Consider the following 14,021-nt stretch of genomic DNA (forward strand, 5'->3'; position numbering starts at 1 on the left):
AGTTATGTAATGATAGAATAGAAATTTTCTTTACTGTCCCACAATAGGGAAATTCTGTTTACAGCAGCAAAAAGATTATAGGAAAAATGGTCACACAATGTAGACCTTGGTGTATAAGAACAACATAACAAATACTGTACTGTTAAGTGTTTTAACATATAAATACTGTTCACCTGAAGAATAAATAACTTATATACAGCTGTGGATAGTTTTACAGTAATGGATATTTGAAAACAGCAGCAATATCAGAGATGTGCAAAAGGAAATCAGCATGTTATTTAAGTAGATAAGGTAGAAACTGTGAATGTAACAACTTATTAAGGTTGTTGGGAACAGTGGTGGGTTTAAAGTCTTACAGCTGCTGGGAGGAAGGATCTGTGATAACGCTACCTGGATCTGTGATGACTGATCTAGAATAAATCACAGACCACCTTTGTGCCATTTTGTTAAATTGTTTCATGTTTGATTTTTAGATAGATTTAGCTCGAAGAATTGTACCACACTTTTGCCTTCATGGCAGTTAAGAAATTAAATTAGAACGGTGTTTTATAATGGCTACATAAAAAAAAAATAAAATCTTGACTGATGAACCTCACAGTAAAAGTATAAAGTTTCAGTTTAGATTTGCATCAGTGTGAGAGAATCCGAAAAGAAAAACAAGAAACGGAACACAGAGTCAAGTTGTAGCAGTTTTAATTCCCCGCCATGATCTTTATCAAGCACAAGAAAGCTTTTTATTTTTTTTTTTACTTTTTACAACACTTGGAGAAACAGAGAGAACATAGTACTTACAGAGATGACAGATGGTGTACTTTTCACCTTCCTGTCACAGAAGGGAACAAACAGACAATAATAATAATAAAATATAGGAAAAGAAAAATCAGGAATAAAAATTGGTTCAACTTGTTTTCACTATTGTGATAAAAGCTACAAAAATCTAACAATGTTTGAATCTTTTTGAGAACATACAGAATTAAAATACAGAAAGACTAGATCTTTATAACATCCCCCGCCCACCCATCTATCCCCTCTACATTACTCCTGAAGCTGAGGGCAGTACAACCACAGATGAACAAATATCAAATACTGTACAGAGACACGAGTCACCACGGCTCCATCGGGACCAAAACATTCTTATAGAGCAGCAACAAACCGCCATATTCAGTCCTGATCTGCAGGATTCTGAAAGACAGCATGAACTCTTGGTCTGCTATAAAACTCTTAGTTTCAACATCCACTGAAAATAGATTTAACCTTTCTACTGTCATCCAATTTTTACAACTTGCTTTCTTAAAGCCTAAGAGGAAAAGATGTTTATTTTTGGCTTGCAGATCGGTTAATAGACAGCAGTACAGATTCTTCCACTGTTGAGTTGAATGCAATCTATCAACAGTTAGAGATAACGGATATTTTAAATTTAGACAATTCCTGTTTTTATTCCAACAAAACAGGTTCTGGTGACAAGATGCACATCGTGACTTTTCTGTTCTATCATGTCTAAGCATGAAAAACATCTTGCCATGTGTGTTGGTTGGCTCCTTTTATCATGTAGGTGTGTCCATTATCAGTGTCTTGGATGTTTTCCAGAGTTTAGTGTGCATTGCTGTAGTGTGCATCTTTGTGAGAAACTAGAGTGACTACCAACGAACGCGGAGTACAGGAGGGATGACATCTGGATAAAGTATCAGATTTAATTTGCAACTTTTTGCTGTAATGTTGTTGTGTCTCTATTCAGTTTTTTGTTATCAATGGGATTAAAATCCTGCCATTTAGGGTTCTATTGTTTGTTTTAAATCAACAGCTTCATACAAGTTAGGCCAATTCTGGGTTGCACTACATCACAAGAAGCCATGTTTGTTCATTTGTGGTTTCACTTCTTGTCCACTAGTAAAAATCCTTCACATGTAGGGTTTCTTTATTCTAAAGGAATGTCGGTTTCTGTTTTTCTGACGGAATCAGGCTCATTTAGATGCCGTCGCCGATACATTTACTTAAGATCAACTCGGTGCTTGAATCTTTTTGTTGAGCAAGTTTTTGGTTTTTATATGAAATCTTTACAAAAAGTAACACATTTTTAGAAGAGACTGCAACCATCTGCTTGTCATCTAAGCCCCCCGGATTGAATTGAGTTTAAGTACAAAGATACAATCCCCTGAAAGGTTGATTTTTGTTTTTCTTTTTTTTTTTTCCAGTTGACAAAAGTTATTCACTAAGATTTTGGAGAGAAAAACAGAAAGGTGAAAATTTGAACGATCAGGTCAACACTAAAACCAAGATACTGTAACAGTATTGCATAAAGGTGGAAAAAACACAAAAAGAATGCTTTTATGAAAAATAAAGCCAGAGCATTTAAGTAAAATATGTAGTCAGATGCCCCCCCCATTGAGACAGCAAAGAAGATAAAAGCTATTTAATATTTACAGCTGAATCTGAACATCTTTCAAAAAAAAAAAAAAAAAAAAAAAAAAAAAAGGGGAGATGATTTAGTGACACCCTTCGTTTTTCATCATTAGTGGGCTTCCACACCAAAAACCAATAACAAGAATAAAATTTGGAATAATAACAATAAAATCCTAAGGATCAGTTAAAAGAAGGACTATTTTATACTTGTGTTAATACATCTATGGAACGTTTTAATGGAGATCTCCATTATAACTCCGGTATACTCTAATTAAACCCTAAAATGATTTTGAAAATTGTCAAAAAACAAATTAGATCTATTCTAATTCCATATTCACTTATCCGCTCAAAAAATGTCTAAATAAAAAAACAAACAGTTTCCAGTGAAAATGAAGTATTCCTTGGCTTATAAGCGAGCTCCAGAGCACCAAACACATCTGTTTTTTTTCCTATGTCACAGGTAAGCAAATCAAAAACAAAAAACAAAAAAAGAAGACGAGTTACATGAATGATTTGTTCCAAATCTGATAAGTGTACTGAGATTTTTAGGGAGAGTCCACAGAGCAGGTGGAAGAAGACAGTAAGTCTCTGGCATGAGAGGGAGACAGGTTAAGAAAGCGGATCAGTTTAAGGTGAACCGTTAAAGGCGTGGGGCTGAACAGAAGGTGGGTGAAGGTGATAAATAGTTTCAGAGCTGATTTAGACAGATAGCCTTTAGGGTGAAAAGCAATAACCTTCCTACTGGATGCTATGGAATTTGAATTAGAGACAGTGGAGCAGATTAAATAAAGGACAGCATGAAGCTATATAATGGTGGAAAAGACAAAAAATGTTTCAACAATAAAGAGGTTGGAATACTGGTGTATTTAAACTAGCAGCAAGATTTTTAATCTGAAACAACTAATTAAAGTGCAGAGAAAGAAATCTATTACCTACTTGAATTAATTGAATATTAATTTCAATCTCTCTACAGTTATTGGTTTTGGTGCCGATGTCTCACTGTGACATCAAAAAGAATAAATAAAAAAAAAAAGAAAAAAAAAATCACAGATAATTTCACTTCTTTAAAAAAAGGCAGTTGTTTTTTACAGCATAAGTAAACTAAAAACTATTTTCAATTAATTTGTAGTAACCCGCTGTGACAACATTCCAAGACCAGGAAGGGAATGGGTCAGATGGAGTTGCTCTGCTACACATTTTGTCACATTAGTTTCATTCCTGTGTAGGGTTGTCAAAAGTATCGATACTCAAAAAAGTATCGATACCGAAACGTTGTATCCGGATACAATACTCATTTTCAAAAGTATCAATATAGCCATCTAAAGTGCAGAATAGTGGAAAATGCATGTTCTGAACACTGTGTGATTGAATAATTCCGTGCATTTTTCAGACTTTTTTTGTAACCGTTGCAGCTGCTGAGAATTATTTTTGTTTAACTGGTTTGGCTAGTGTCATTGTTATGTATGCAAAACATAGCCAAGGAAGGAACACTTAATTTTAATTTCGTAAGTTTTTTATCAAGCTTGCCTAATATTATGCACAGCATACAACCTCAAAATATTATTCTTATTGTTTTTTATTTATTTATTGTATTTTTTTAGTAATGAAAATATTTCTGTTGAATTTTAGAGTTTTTGTTTTTATTCTTGTGGTATCGAAAATGGTATCGAGTATCGAATATTTTACTTAGTATCGGTATCGAGTTGAAAAGTTTAGTATCGTGACAACCCTATTCCTGTGTCTTAAAACCTCCAAAGAAAATCAACTTTCAGTCACTAGCTGCCAATAAATGTTCTCCAAACAGCCAGCAGCTGCCCCCAAAGGCTAAACTCCAAACAGGAAAATACTTTGCCATCAGTTGGACCTTATGTTAATGGAAAGTGTATTTATAGAAAAACTAAAAACAGAGAAAATAGCTAGATTATTCTTATAAAGTCCCTGAAAGTACCTGCCTGGTTGTCACTATAAATATGCCTGAAGCCAAAAAGGAAGGGCAAAAAACCTCCTGTATGTTGAGAATATTTTGCATGTCAATGTAAAACTGCCCAATAATGAATACCAACATTTTTATTTTCTGCCAAAAAAGAAACCGTCTTCAGGGAATGTTTTTTTTTTTTCCTTTCAAACCCAAAAAAAGAACATCCTGTAACTATGTGTTCTTGATAGGTTTAATTTAGGGCCTGTTGACGGTGACTGGTTTAGCAGTCTGCTGTATGCAAACTGGTGTGGAAAGGGTTTCATATATAGTGCAAAGCAGCGTGGGAAAGATTGAACCATTACTGCAATCATAGATGCATTCATTGGCTGTGTAGTTGGATTGGCTGGTGGCAGAAGTGTTTTATATTTATTTTGAACAAGGTTTCAAACCAAGCTGCAGGTTTGAGGCATTTTGTTTCTTAGTACATTCTTCTAATGCTGTCCCACCTTTAAGAACTTATTTCTAAAAAAAAAAAAAAAAAAAAAAAAATGTGATTGGGTAGAAGATTATCCCATTTTCACCTTTGTGTTTATATCTCAGGGAGTTTTGGATAAGAATAAAATAAAGACATAGTGTTTGTGTGTTTGGTTGAACAGGTAGGTAGTTATGTCCGGATGGGGAGCTGGGTGCTGGGCATTTCTTCAAACAGCTGACCAGATGATGAGGTTTTGCAGGCAGTCTCTTCATCAGGCCTGAACAGTCTGTAGGGAGAGACCACAGTAGAGACATTAAAACATTGAAAAGGGCCCTTTTTTTTTGGTTTTGTACTTCATGCAACACCTCCCCCCCCCACAAAAAAAAAAAAAAAACACAAAGAAACAAACAAAAACAGGTTCTTCAGTTTCCTTTAGAATATAAAAGAATATAAACTCAGAGAACAAGTGGGAACCCATCATACTGTTGATATTATAAACAATTAAACCATAGTAATCATCTTCCGAATGATTAGGCATTCACATCCACCCGTTTAATGTCATTTATTTAGATAAGGTTTAAGGAAATGTATTTATTAAAGAGTTTTTAAGCTCCTGTCACAGCTTTTGAGTTCAGGGCAAGGTCTGGATTTTGGTCTGGTTTGGTCCGAGTTTCAAGTCTCAGATCTACCATCTTATGTTTGCCTCAGAATGCTTTGGTAAATAGAAGATCAAAAATGATTCTCCGATTGAACTATCCTAATGATTCAAAACAAGGCCTGGTCAGACTGAGACGTTGTTGCTAACATGTCTGTGTTTGGGCTATAATAGAGAATTAGGTGGGCATGTACCAAAAGTTGAGTGAACACAGGCAAAGTCTTTCTAACTCAGGTAGCCATCTCTCTCAATCAGATAGTTGTTAATTGACACAACAGGAAAAGTGTAGATGATGATATGATCTACAGTACTCCATACCAAGTGAGTGCCAAAATCATTGGCAATTATATCAGTAAGAGGCTTGAAAACCCATTTGATTTATGGTTAACATGGTTGAATACTCCAAAAGGCATCTCAGAAGAAAACTGACAGTAGATTCTAATTTTCCAAAATTAGAACTGTCATTGAACTTTCTAATGAATGAAACAACAGTATACATTTTGTATACATTAAATTACATCCTTTATTTGAACAAATTTTGATACATTACGCATTCTATATCATTTATGTTTTCTGTTCTCTACATGTGTCTGATTAAGTAAGTCAGGGTTTCAAAAACAAAAACATCACAATGATGATGCAGAGGTTTCAAAAACTCGGGTATAAGATATGATAAAGGGTTAAGGTCCTGTACTCTGATAGGAGTCAGGCAATTAACTTATGTAAAACAAATCTTACTCCTTGTTTCTTTTGCCCTTTTCCAACTTGTTGAAAAACAAGTTTAAACCCGGGAACAACCGGCTTTCAGTGGCAGTGGGAACAGATAACTGACATGTGTTGAGGAGTGTAAAACGACCCAGCTCCAATACGTCTACAATGGGAACATCAAACCCGGGTCGACCGGCTAATTTACATGATAGCATTGATCTCAAAGTACGGATGTCAACAACCAGCCAGTCGCGTCTGATCGAACAAGCCAAAACAACTCTTCTTACATTGGATAAAGACGGTGCAGCACGAGGCACGGATGCATATGCAACATGCTGCTAAAAATAGAAAGATGGCTGGCTAAAAAAATTTAATAGTGACTTTTGAAAAGGAGAACCAGTGACGAGTTGGACTGCAGACATTATGTTCACATTTTTTTATATGATCTCACGGTTATTTAAAAAAGAAAGGATCCCATTTTAACAACCTTTTTTTTTAATAGCAGAATAATGATACTGAAAACGCTTTTATCATTTAATGAGTCATCTGACAGGGTTTTATCAAGCCACATGCATAAATACCTTTTTGGGCCAACAGGTTCTAATGCTGTACCCTCCAGAGTGGAGAAACTAACATAACGAACAATCAGAGGCAAGTTGCAGATACAAATCATGAGTTAATTCTGCGGTTACTAAAAAGAAAGTGAAGCTTGGTATTGGTATGTTAAAGGCTAATGATTAGTTAATGAAACATTATTATTTGAACTAGGTGTGTATAGAATGGTGTCATCAGAATATACTTCATGAGGACAATAGACCTGCCAACGGCAGAAAGAAGATTGTTTACTACATGGAATTCACACCCTGAGGAAAACCACAGGCAATGGCAGAGGATCAGGCTGCACAGATAGTACATGACTATCTGTCAGCATGGTTGTTAGGGCATAGAGCTTGGAATCCTGAGGCTCTGAGTTCAAGCCCAACTCCCACAGACTGTCACTCTGGGGCCCTGAGCAAAGACCCTTAACCCCACACGTCTCCCTCTGCGCCACACAATGGCAGCCCACTGCTCCCCAAGGGGATGGATTAAACGCAAAGAGTGAATTTCATTGCTCTGCACTTGTGACAGTGTAGTGACAATAAAAAGCTGGAAGATGATTAAAGAAGTAATATTTAAACTAAGGTAGCGATTTTGACAAGTACTCTATTTCGATTTTGGTAGGTCTATTGACTAAGATGTTATGCTCAACAGAAAATAAAATTTAGCCAAACTGACAACACAGCCAAACAATGCTAATGGGCAATGGCAAGCTTAATTAATTGACGGTTAGTGTCGTCTCAAGGTTTTCAAGCTCAGGTGGTTGATCCAAACATAATAAATAAATAAATAGATAAATAAATAAATTAACAAACATAGCATGGTTCATTGTTTTTTTTTTTGAAAAAGAAAAAAATAAAACTAAATTTTCTCCTTTTATCATATTTTTATTTGGATTTATTTATTTGTGATAACTGCAGCAAACATCCAGTTATGTTGACTAAAGAACATACCTGGATGAGCCCATTTATGTAATTTAAAACAAAAAACAAAACAAACAAAAAACGAATATTTCGTAATGTGTTTTTCTTTCTTTAAAGGACCTGTATTTCAACACTATGATGAAACATCAATTTTCTATAGAAATAGAAACAGTTTACTTTGTTCTTTTTTACTTGCGGCACAATGAAACTACTCACACTTTCCTAAACACACAAAATTGTTTTTGCAAGTTTTTGGACTCCAGCCAAACAGTCTGAACATGTATAGGCTGACATGTGTGAAAGCTACTGTGGAAAATGTTTTGGAAAGCTGCAGTGGAAGAGCTGTGAGTAGAATAAACTTTTTCACCTGTCTGGGGTCAGAAGTGGAAACGGCATCATAAATCAACGGCCTGGATAGGAGGTCGACAGCTAATGGACAGTGAATAAAGACGGGGTTGCGGTCGGTAATGAAGTGATGGATGAGGATTGTAAGAGAAATGAAAAAGATTGGAGTGTGATTGCATCCAAAAACAGGAAAAATTCCAACGTTTTTAAATTTATTTACAGATTGATCAAAAGAGCTAGAATCAGGACATAGTGGGTTAGCAGTTTATATTCCTCATCTAGGCATAGAAATCAAGAAAAGAACCACAGAAAACTTATCAGTATATGTAGTCGAGTTAATAGCAATATTTATAAATTTAAACTGGATTGAAAATCAAAATGGTCAAAATTATTTGGTTGCGTCAGATAATATGACAGCTCTATTAAGTATTGATTCAAATAATTTAAAAAGAAAAGATATCATCAATGGTATTTATTCTAGTATATATAAAGTCCTTTTAAATAATATATTAGTAGAATTTGTTTGGATTCCAGCACATATGAAGCAAATATGAAGATGTTGACATTTATATTCCATTAAGCAAAGATGTATATAAAACAATATCAAATAATTATGTAAAGAAAATATGGCAAGAAACTGGTGATATAAATAAATCAGGAAGAGACTTAGACAACATTTATTGTTATTAATTTCGTTTTGTACAGCTCTCATGACATTTCCATGAGAGCTGTACAAAGAGTACAAAGAGACTTCTATAAAATTTAAGAGAATGTGGCTGTTATAATTAAAACAGGAAGAAACGGGAGAAATGAATTAGTCGTATTATTGGTAAACATGTAACAGGTGCGTGTGACCATGTATTACGTCTTGAAACTGAAACCTATGTTTATGAAATGTCCTGCATATGAAAACGAAAGGACAGAGCTTAGAGAGAGCAATGCATAAAATGAAAATTAGATGTACATTTTTTCTGCAGACGAACTAGGAGTAGACCTGGCTGCCGTTAGCCTCAGAGGTCCGCTGGTTGCCACAGTCCTCTCTCTCAACTTTGGAATTTTCTTAAATCAGTAAACGAGCCATATAGCGACGCTTAAAAGTATTATGTTCTCAGCTCAAATGATCCTAAAATGTACTTATTTTGAACAACAGCAACAGAAAAGATAACTTTTAACTTAATACTCTGAGCTCTGTGAGCGCTCCATTGGAAGCTGCTGTTGCCGCAGTGCATGCTGGGACAGCTGTCAATCTCAAGAATGGACGAATCTGCTCTGATGCATACTCTGTATCAGAGGGAAGGGCGAGAACAGCATCCGGGGACTTTATCCCTTCTTGGTCTGCTATTCTTTTGAATTGTAACTGTACTAGGGCTGAGACTGATGACATTTCACGAGTGCACGAGCACATGACAACGCAAAAGTACACATATTGAGATACAGCCTGAATGAAAATGACAGGTACTGGGTGTGTTTGATTTCAAGGGCTGCATCCTCCATAAACCGGTCTACCTGGACTGGATCCTTTGAGGTCAGTGAAAATAAGGAGACCGGAAGAGTTTTGGCTGTGAATTCAAACAGGTCCATCCTTCCGTAGCTATTACCACCATATGCTCTGTTGCCTAGCAACCGTGAGAGTTTATACACAAAGTAGGAAAAGAATGAAAACCGAACTTCTCACTGCTGTTCTGGGTGTAAATATAATTTTTCGAGGAGCTTCAAAAGCTGCATCTTATCAGATTTATAGCCCCCAAACGTCAGATATATTATAATAGAAGCTGTCTTTAATATATGCCACACCCATTTACCCAGGTTCAGATAAAAATATTTCAATAAACCAAACATTACCTGCGACATATCTGACTCAATAACCATTTAAAACAATAATTTTCATTAATTTCAGACGGAACTATTCACATACTTGCATTATATTAAACTGCACTTCCAATATTCACCACTGTTCGGCGCCCAGTACCTTTTTTTCTCTGAGCATGGATGCCGGCTTGCTTGGACTCGCAATGAATCACAGGATATCAAAGGCTACGTAGGATACACCAGGAAAGTCCTTAAAAACGGGCAAAAAGAAAGGATGCATTTGTCGGCTGCATAACGAGGAGTCTTGCGTTTTAAACAGACCTCGGCACCGCGCTATGACGTAATCGGACTACTAAACTGGCCTTCTGAGGACGCAGCCCGTGAATTCAAACTTAGCCACCATTTTAGTGAAGACTCTACCAGTCTCCTTTTCAAACCAGAATTTCTTGTTGGTTATCTCATCATCTAAAATAAACAGCTAAACAAGCTTGCGGGTTTTGTTGTTTATTTTAGCGGGTCATTGTTATTTCCCTATAAAACCATTACCAGATTGTTGAATGCCACTGTGGTGGCTCCCACCACATGATAACACAAGTTTGTAGAGAAAAATAATAAAACAGACAGCCATTTTATGCTGATCTGATAAAGTTGGACCCAAAATCATTTAGATTTAGATTAAAGTAATCTTATCAAAATGTTTTCCAAGGTAGAAAATCTGTGTCGAGTGCTTTAAGACTAGGGTGATGGCAAGCAGGCCTTCCATCGTTAAAGGGCTTGGAGCTCATCACCAAAGATCAGAAGGACAGAACCACTATTAGAAACATACAAAAAGCTTGATAGCAAATGAAGAAGCATCAGAGTGCTGCAATGCCACTTAAGCCTCTTCCACCGATTACTCAGATGTAAAGAAAACATTTCTCATTATGGAAGTTTTGTTAAGATGCAAATAAAAACACAGAATCACTACAAATTGTATGCTTGTTTTTTATGTTTGTATTAGGAGATACCTTATGGGTGATGTGCAAGTCATTTCAGAAGAAAATAAACTTGCTGCAACCTTTTTTCCTGCACTCCCACTTCCATGGCTTTCACGTTTCACGGGAGTCTCTGTTTTCCATATTCAAGGTCCAGAATTTAAACATCTGCTTTGTATCTTTTATTGTGAGTAGCTTTATGACAGGTTGACATTTGCTTAGATGACTCCCCTCGGCTTTCAACACTGCGAATAATGGAATATATTTACTTTAAAGTGGGAGAGGAAAGTTCCCTTTATCAAAGAAGTCACTATTTGTTGTGAGTTTGCCTCATCTATGGTTATGCAAAGTATAAAGAAAACCCGCCGTCATAACCTTTTCCAAAGGTTAGTCTCATTTACCAGATTAAGAGCAAGTCCAACCAATGTATGATGAGTCATGACGTTTGGGACATTTGATCAAATGGGAGATGTTTTTGAGAGCCATCAGGTGAAAATAATACAAAATAAAACAAAATGACTAACAACAATAACTTGCTAACTTCTAACATTTTATACATTTACATATAATTTATCAACATCAGACAGATGGGTGGATGGGCTGTTGGCAACCTTTTAATCTGTTAAGCCTAAGGAGTAGAGTAACTTCAGTTATTCAGTCTGAAGGAAAACATTTTGTACCTTGTAAAGGTAAAACTTAAAAAAAATCTACTTTTTTTTTAGTTTAAGAAATATTGGAGTATCTGTTAGAATGTAAACTTCTACTTATACATTTTTCTAATCTGTTGTCTGCCCCCTGGGACTTTGTCCAGGCTAAAGGGATCACACAAAACAAAATAAAGAATGTACAGCCCCTTGCAGTACCTCTGGGACCCACTAGGGTGTGGAGACCCCTCCATTGAAGACCTCTGCCTTCTATCATTAGGGTGATTCTTTGTGGAAATGTCACAGAAGTATTACAACACTTGGAAAACAAATACTCCCCATGGTCAGCATTTCTTCTACCTTCAAATTTTAAAGCATTGTTTTATCTAGGTATATACAGGCTGCATGTAGAAATGCAAGTTCAAGTCTTCAGGTTGTAATTCTTGTATAAACCAGACATAGACTCTGAAAAAGGGAAGCAAACAAGATGCTACCGGCTGAGGACTTTAGTATAAATATAAGAAAAACTATAATGTCTATTATTAATATTCATATAAATGACATAAATGTTATCTGGGCAGGGTTTACCTTAGCTATAATACTTTAAATCTAAATATTACTATATAACTCAGATGTGCTAAATGTCACCAGTCAAGAAATTTCTACATGAAAATAGTTTCTCTTCTAGTTCTGCTGAAATGCTGATATGAAAACTACACCAATAACTTAGAGGTTTAAAATGAGTTGGTAGAGAGCAGGGATGGAGTCAACTTGACTAGTGTTTAACTTGAGTCCATCCCTGACTGGGACCGGTTCATCCGAGACCAAGGCCTAGACCAGACCTTCAGAGATAGAAGAGTTTAGAATTTCAACATTTCATCCATCGAACCGTCAGAACCAATAGAATCAGTTTCTAAAACTTGCATAGCCAAGAGGAGCCTGAAAAGGGCAGAAAAAGGTCCTTAGTCATTTTTTTTTAGTTAGGATGCTGAGAAAATAATTACAGGAGCAATGTAGAAATGTTTTTTTACATGGATCATGATCTTATTCCCCTTCATCAGCTGGTTCACCCAGTTTTGCATGTAGAGCGATGATACTGTTAAGCTTGTCTTTATTGCATACGCCCTCTTGTGTTTGCCAGTATATTACAAACAACATTCTGAGAGACACAGGTCTCTGAACACCTCTATCCCCGGTAGACAGCAGAAAAAGAAGGCTGCAGGAATAAAGAGGTTCGTCTTTCTGCCCCAACGAGAACTTCAAAAATGCCAATCACAAGAAAAAGACAGTTCTGTCAAGAGAAGAGGGCTGACCTCTGCACACTGTCTCTGCATTTTGTTCCCAGAGCAGGAAGCTGGTTCTTCTTCACCCGATCCTTCCCGTTCCGACTCGCGTTCCCGCTTTCCTGTGATGCTGCTCCTGGTGTGCAGAAGGAGGCCTAAAAGTCCAGAAAGAAAAGAAAAAATATTGTGAGGGTTATTAATAACCCTTTTGGGGGACATGAGGAACGAGTTAAATCAAAACAAAGGATAATGCATCTTCTCATGAATTTTTTTGATCAGGGGTCGGCAACCCAAAATGTTTAAAGAGCTATATTGGAGCAAATAAAACAGATCTGTCTGGAGCCACAACAATTTAAAAGGCTTATATAAGCCTCCTAAGGGCTCTACGTGTATATTACACCACTTTCAAAATTGCTAAGTAGGCTTTAATACATAAAAAGCATTCATGATTAAATGTTTAGTTTCCCTGCAGTGCATCCAGGAAAAAAACGACACACCATGTGAATAATCCGCGGTACGATATTTGGTGCTTTTAAGTTTTCCATTATAGTATTAGTATACTATGATATTGTGCATCGATGGATTTATAGAAAAACAATAAAAATATCAGATTTTGGCGTTATTTTTATTTAGAGGATTTGAAAATAAAAGGAATAGGCATTATAGGACTGCTGTAGTTTCAAACCTCCATGTTGAAATAAAATGCACTCCTCTTCAAACCACAGTAACAATACAATCCCGCCCCCCCGCATCGAGACAACGGTGCAATAAAACGCAGCCTGCAACAGCAGCCTTTTGATAAGGTAAGTAGGCTATGTAAACAAAAATAAGCCGATATAATTTAATTACAGTGCACCCACCAGTTTGTTTACAACAGCCATCTAGCTGGCACTGAAATGTGTGTCGCAGGTAAAACTTTGTCTCAGAAATGTTTACACATTTTTACAGCAATGGAAAACATAAAAAAAATTTGTTTGTCCTTCTACAAACTATATTTAAAGAAACAAAGCAAAACAAAAATCCATGTTTTCATTTTTGTTTGCTTTTAAAAAGCTCCAGTGAGTCTTAGGGGTGGGGGGGTGGGGTGGGGTGGGGGGGCACTAAAAAGCTGCATGCGGCTTTTTAGCGCGGGTTGCCGACACCTGGTCTAGATGCTCCAAATCCCCTGGTCTGTTAGTCACTAAGTCCTACAGAGGACTTTTAGTTACCAACTTATATATACTTGGTGTGTTTATGTTGGAACACACATGGTTTATTTCTCAAAGGAGGTTTAAGAAACTGAGATTAAAT

The 14,021-nt window shown here is 36.3% G+C and overlaps 1 protein-coding gene across 1 annotated transcript in view; it reads right to left on the reverse strand.

Annotated features, from left to right (window-relative positions):
* Window positions 1-4,518: 4,518 nt before the first annotated feature.
* The window catches only part of LOC107103492 (cryptochrome-1-like), a 38,435-nt gene continuing 28,932 nt past the window's right edge, over window positions 4,519-14,021 (reverse strand). The window contains exons 14-15 of the mRNA XM_015403215.1: window positions 12,762-12,886; window positions 4,519-5,079 (exon numbers count right to left, since the gene is read on the reverse strand). Of these exons, the coding sequence (XP_015258701.1) occupies window positions 5,065-5,079; window positions 12,762-12,886 (140 nt within the window). The 3' untranslated portion in view covers window positions 4,519-5,064. The remainder of the gene's footprint in view (window positions 5,080-12,761; window positions 12,887-14,021) is intronic.

This window comes from Cyprinodon variegatus, unplaced genomic scaffold (genome assembly GCF_000732505.1).
Source record: "Cyprinodon variegatus isolate N-32 unplaced genomic scaffold, C_variegatus-1.0 Scaffold1462, whole genome shotgun sequence".
NCBI lineage: Eukaryota > Metazoa > Chordata > Actinopteri > Cyprinodontiformes > Cyprinodontidae > Cyprinodon > Cyprinodon variegatus.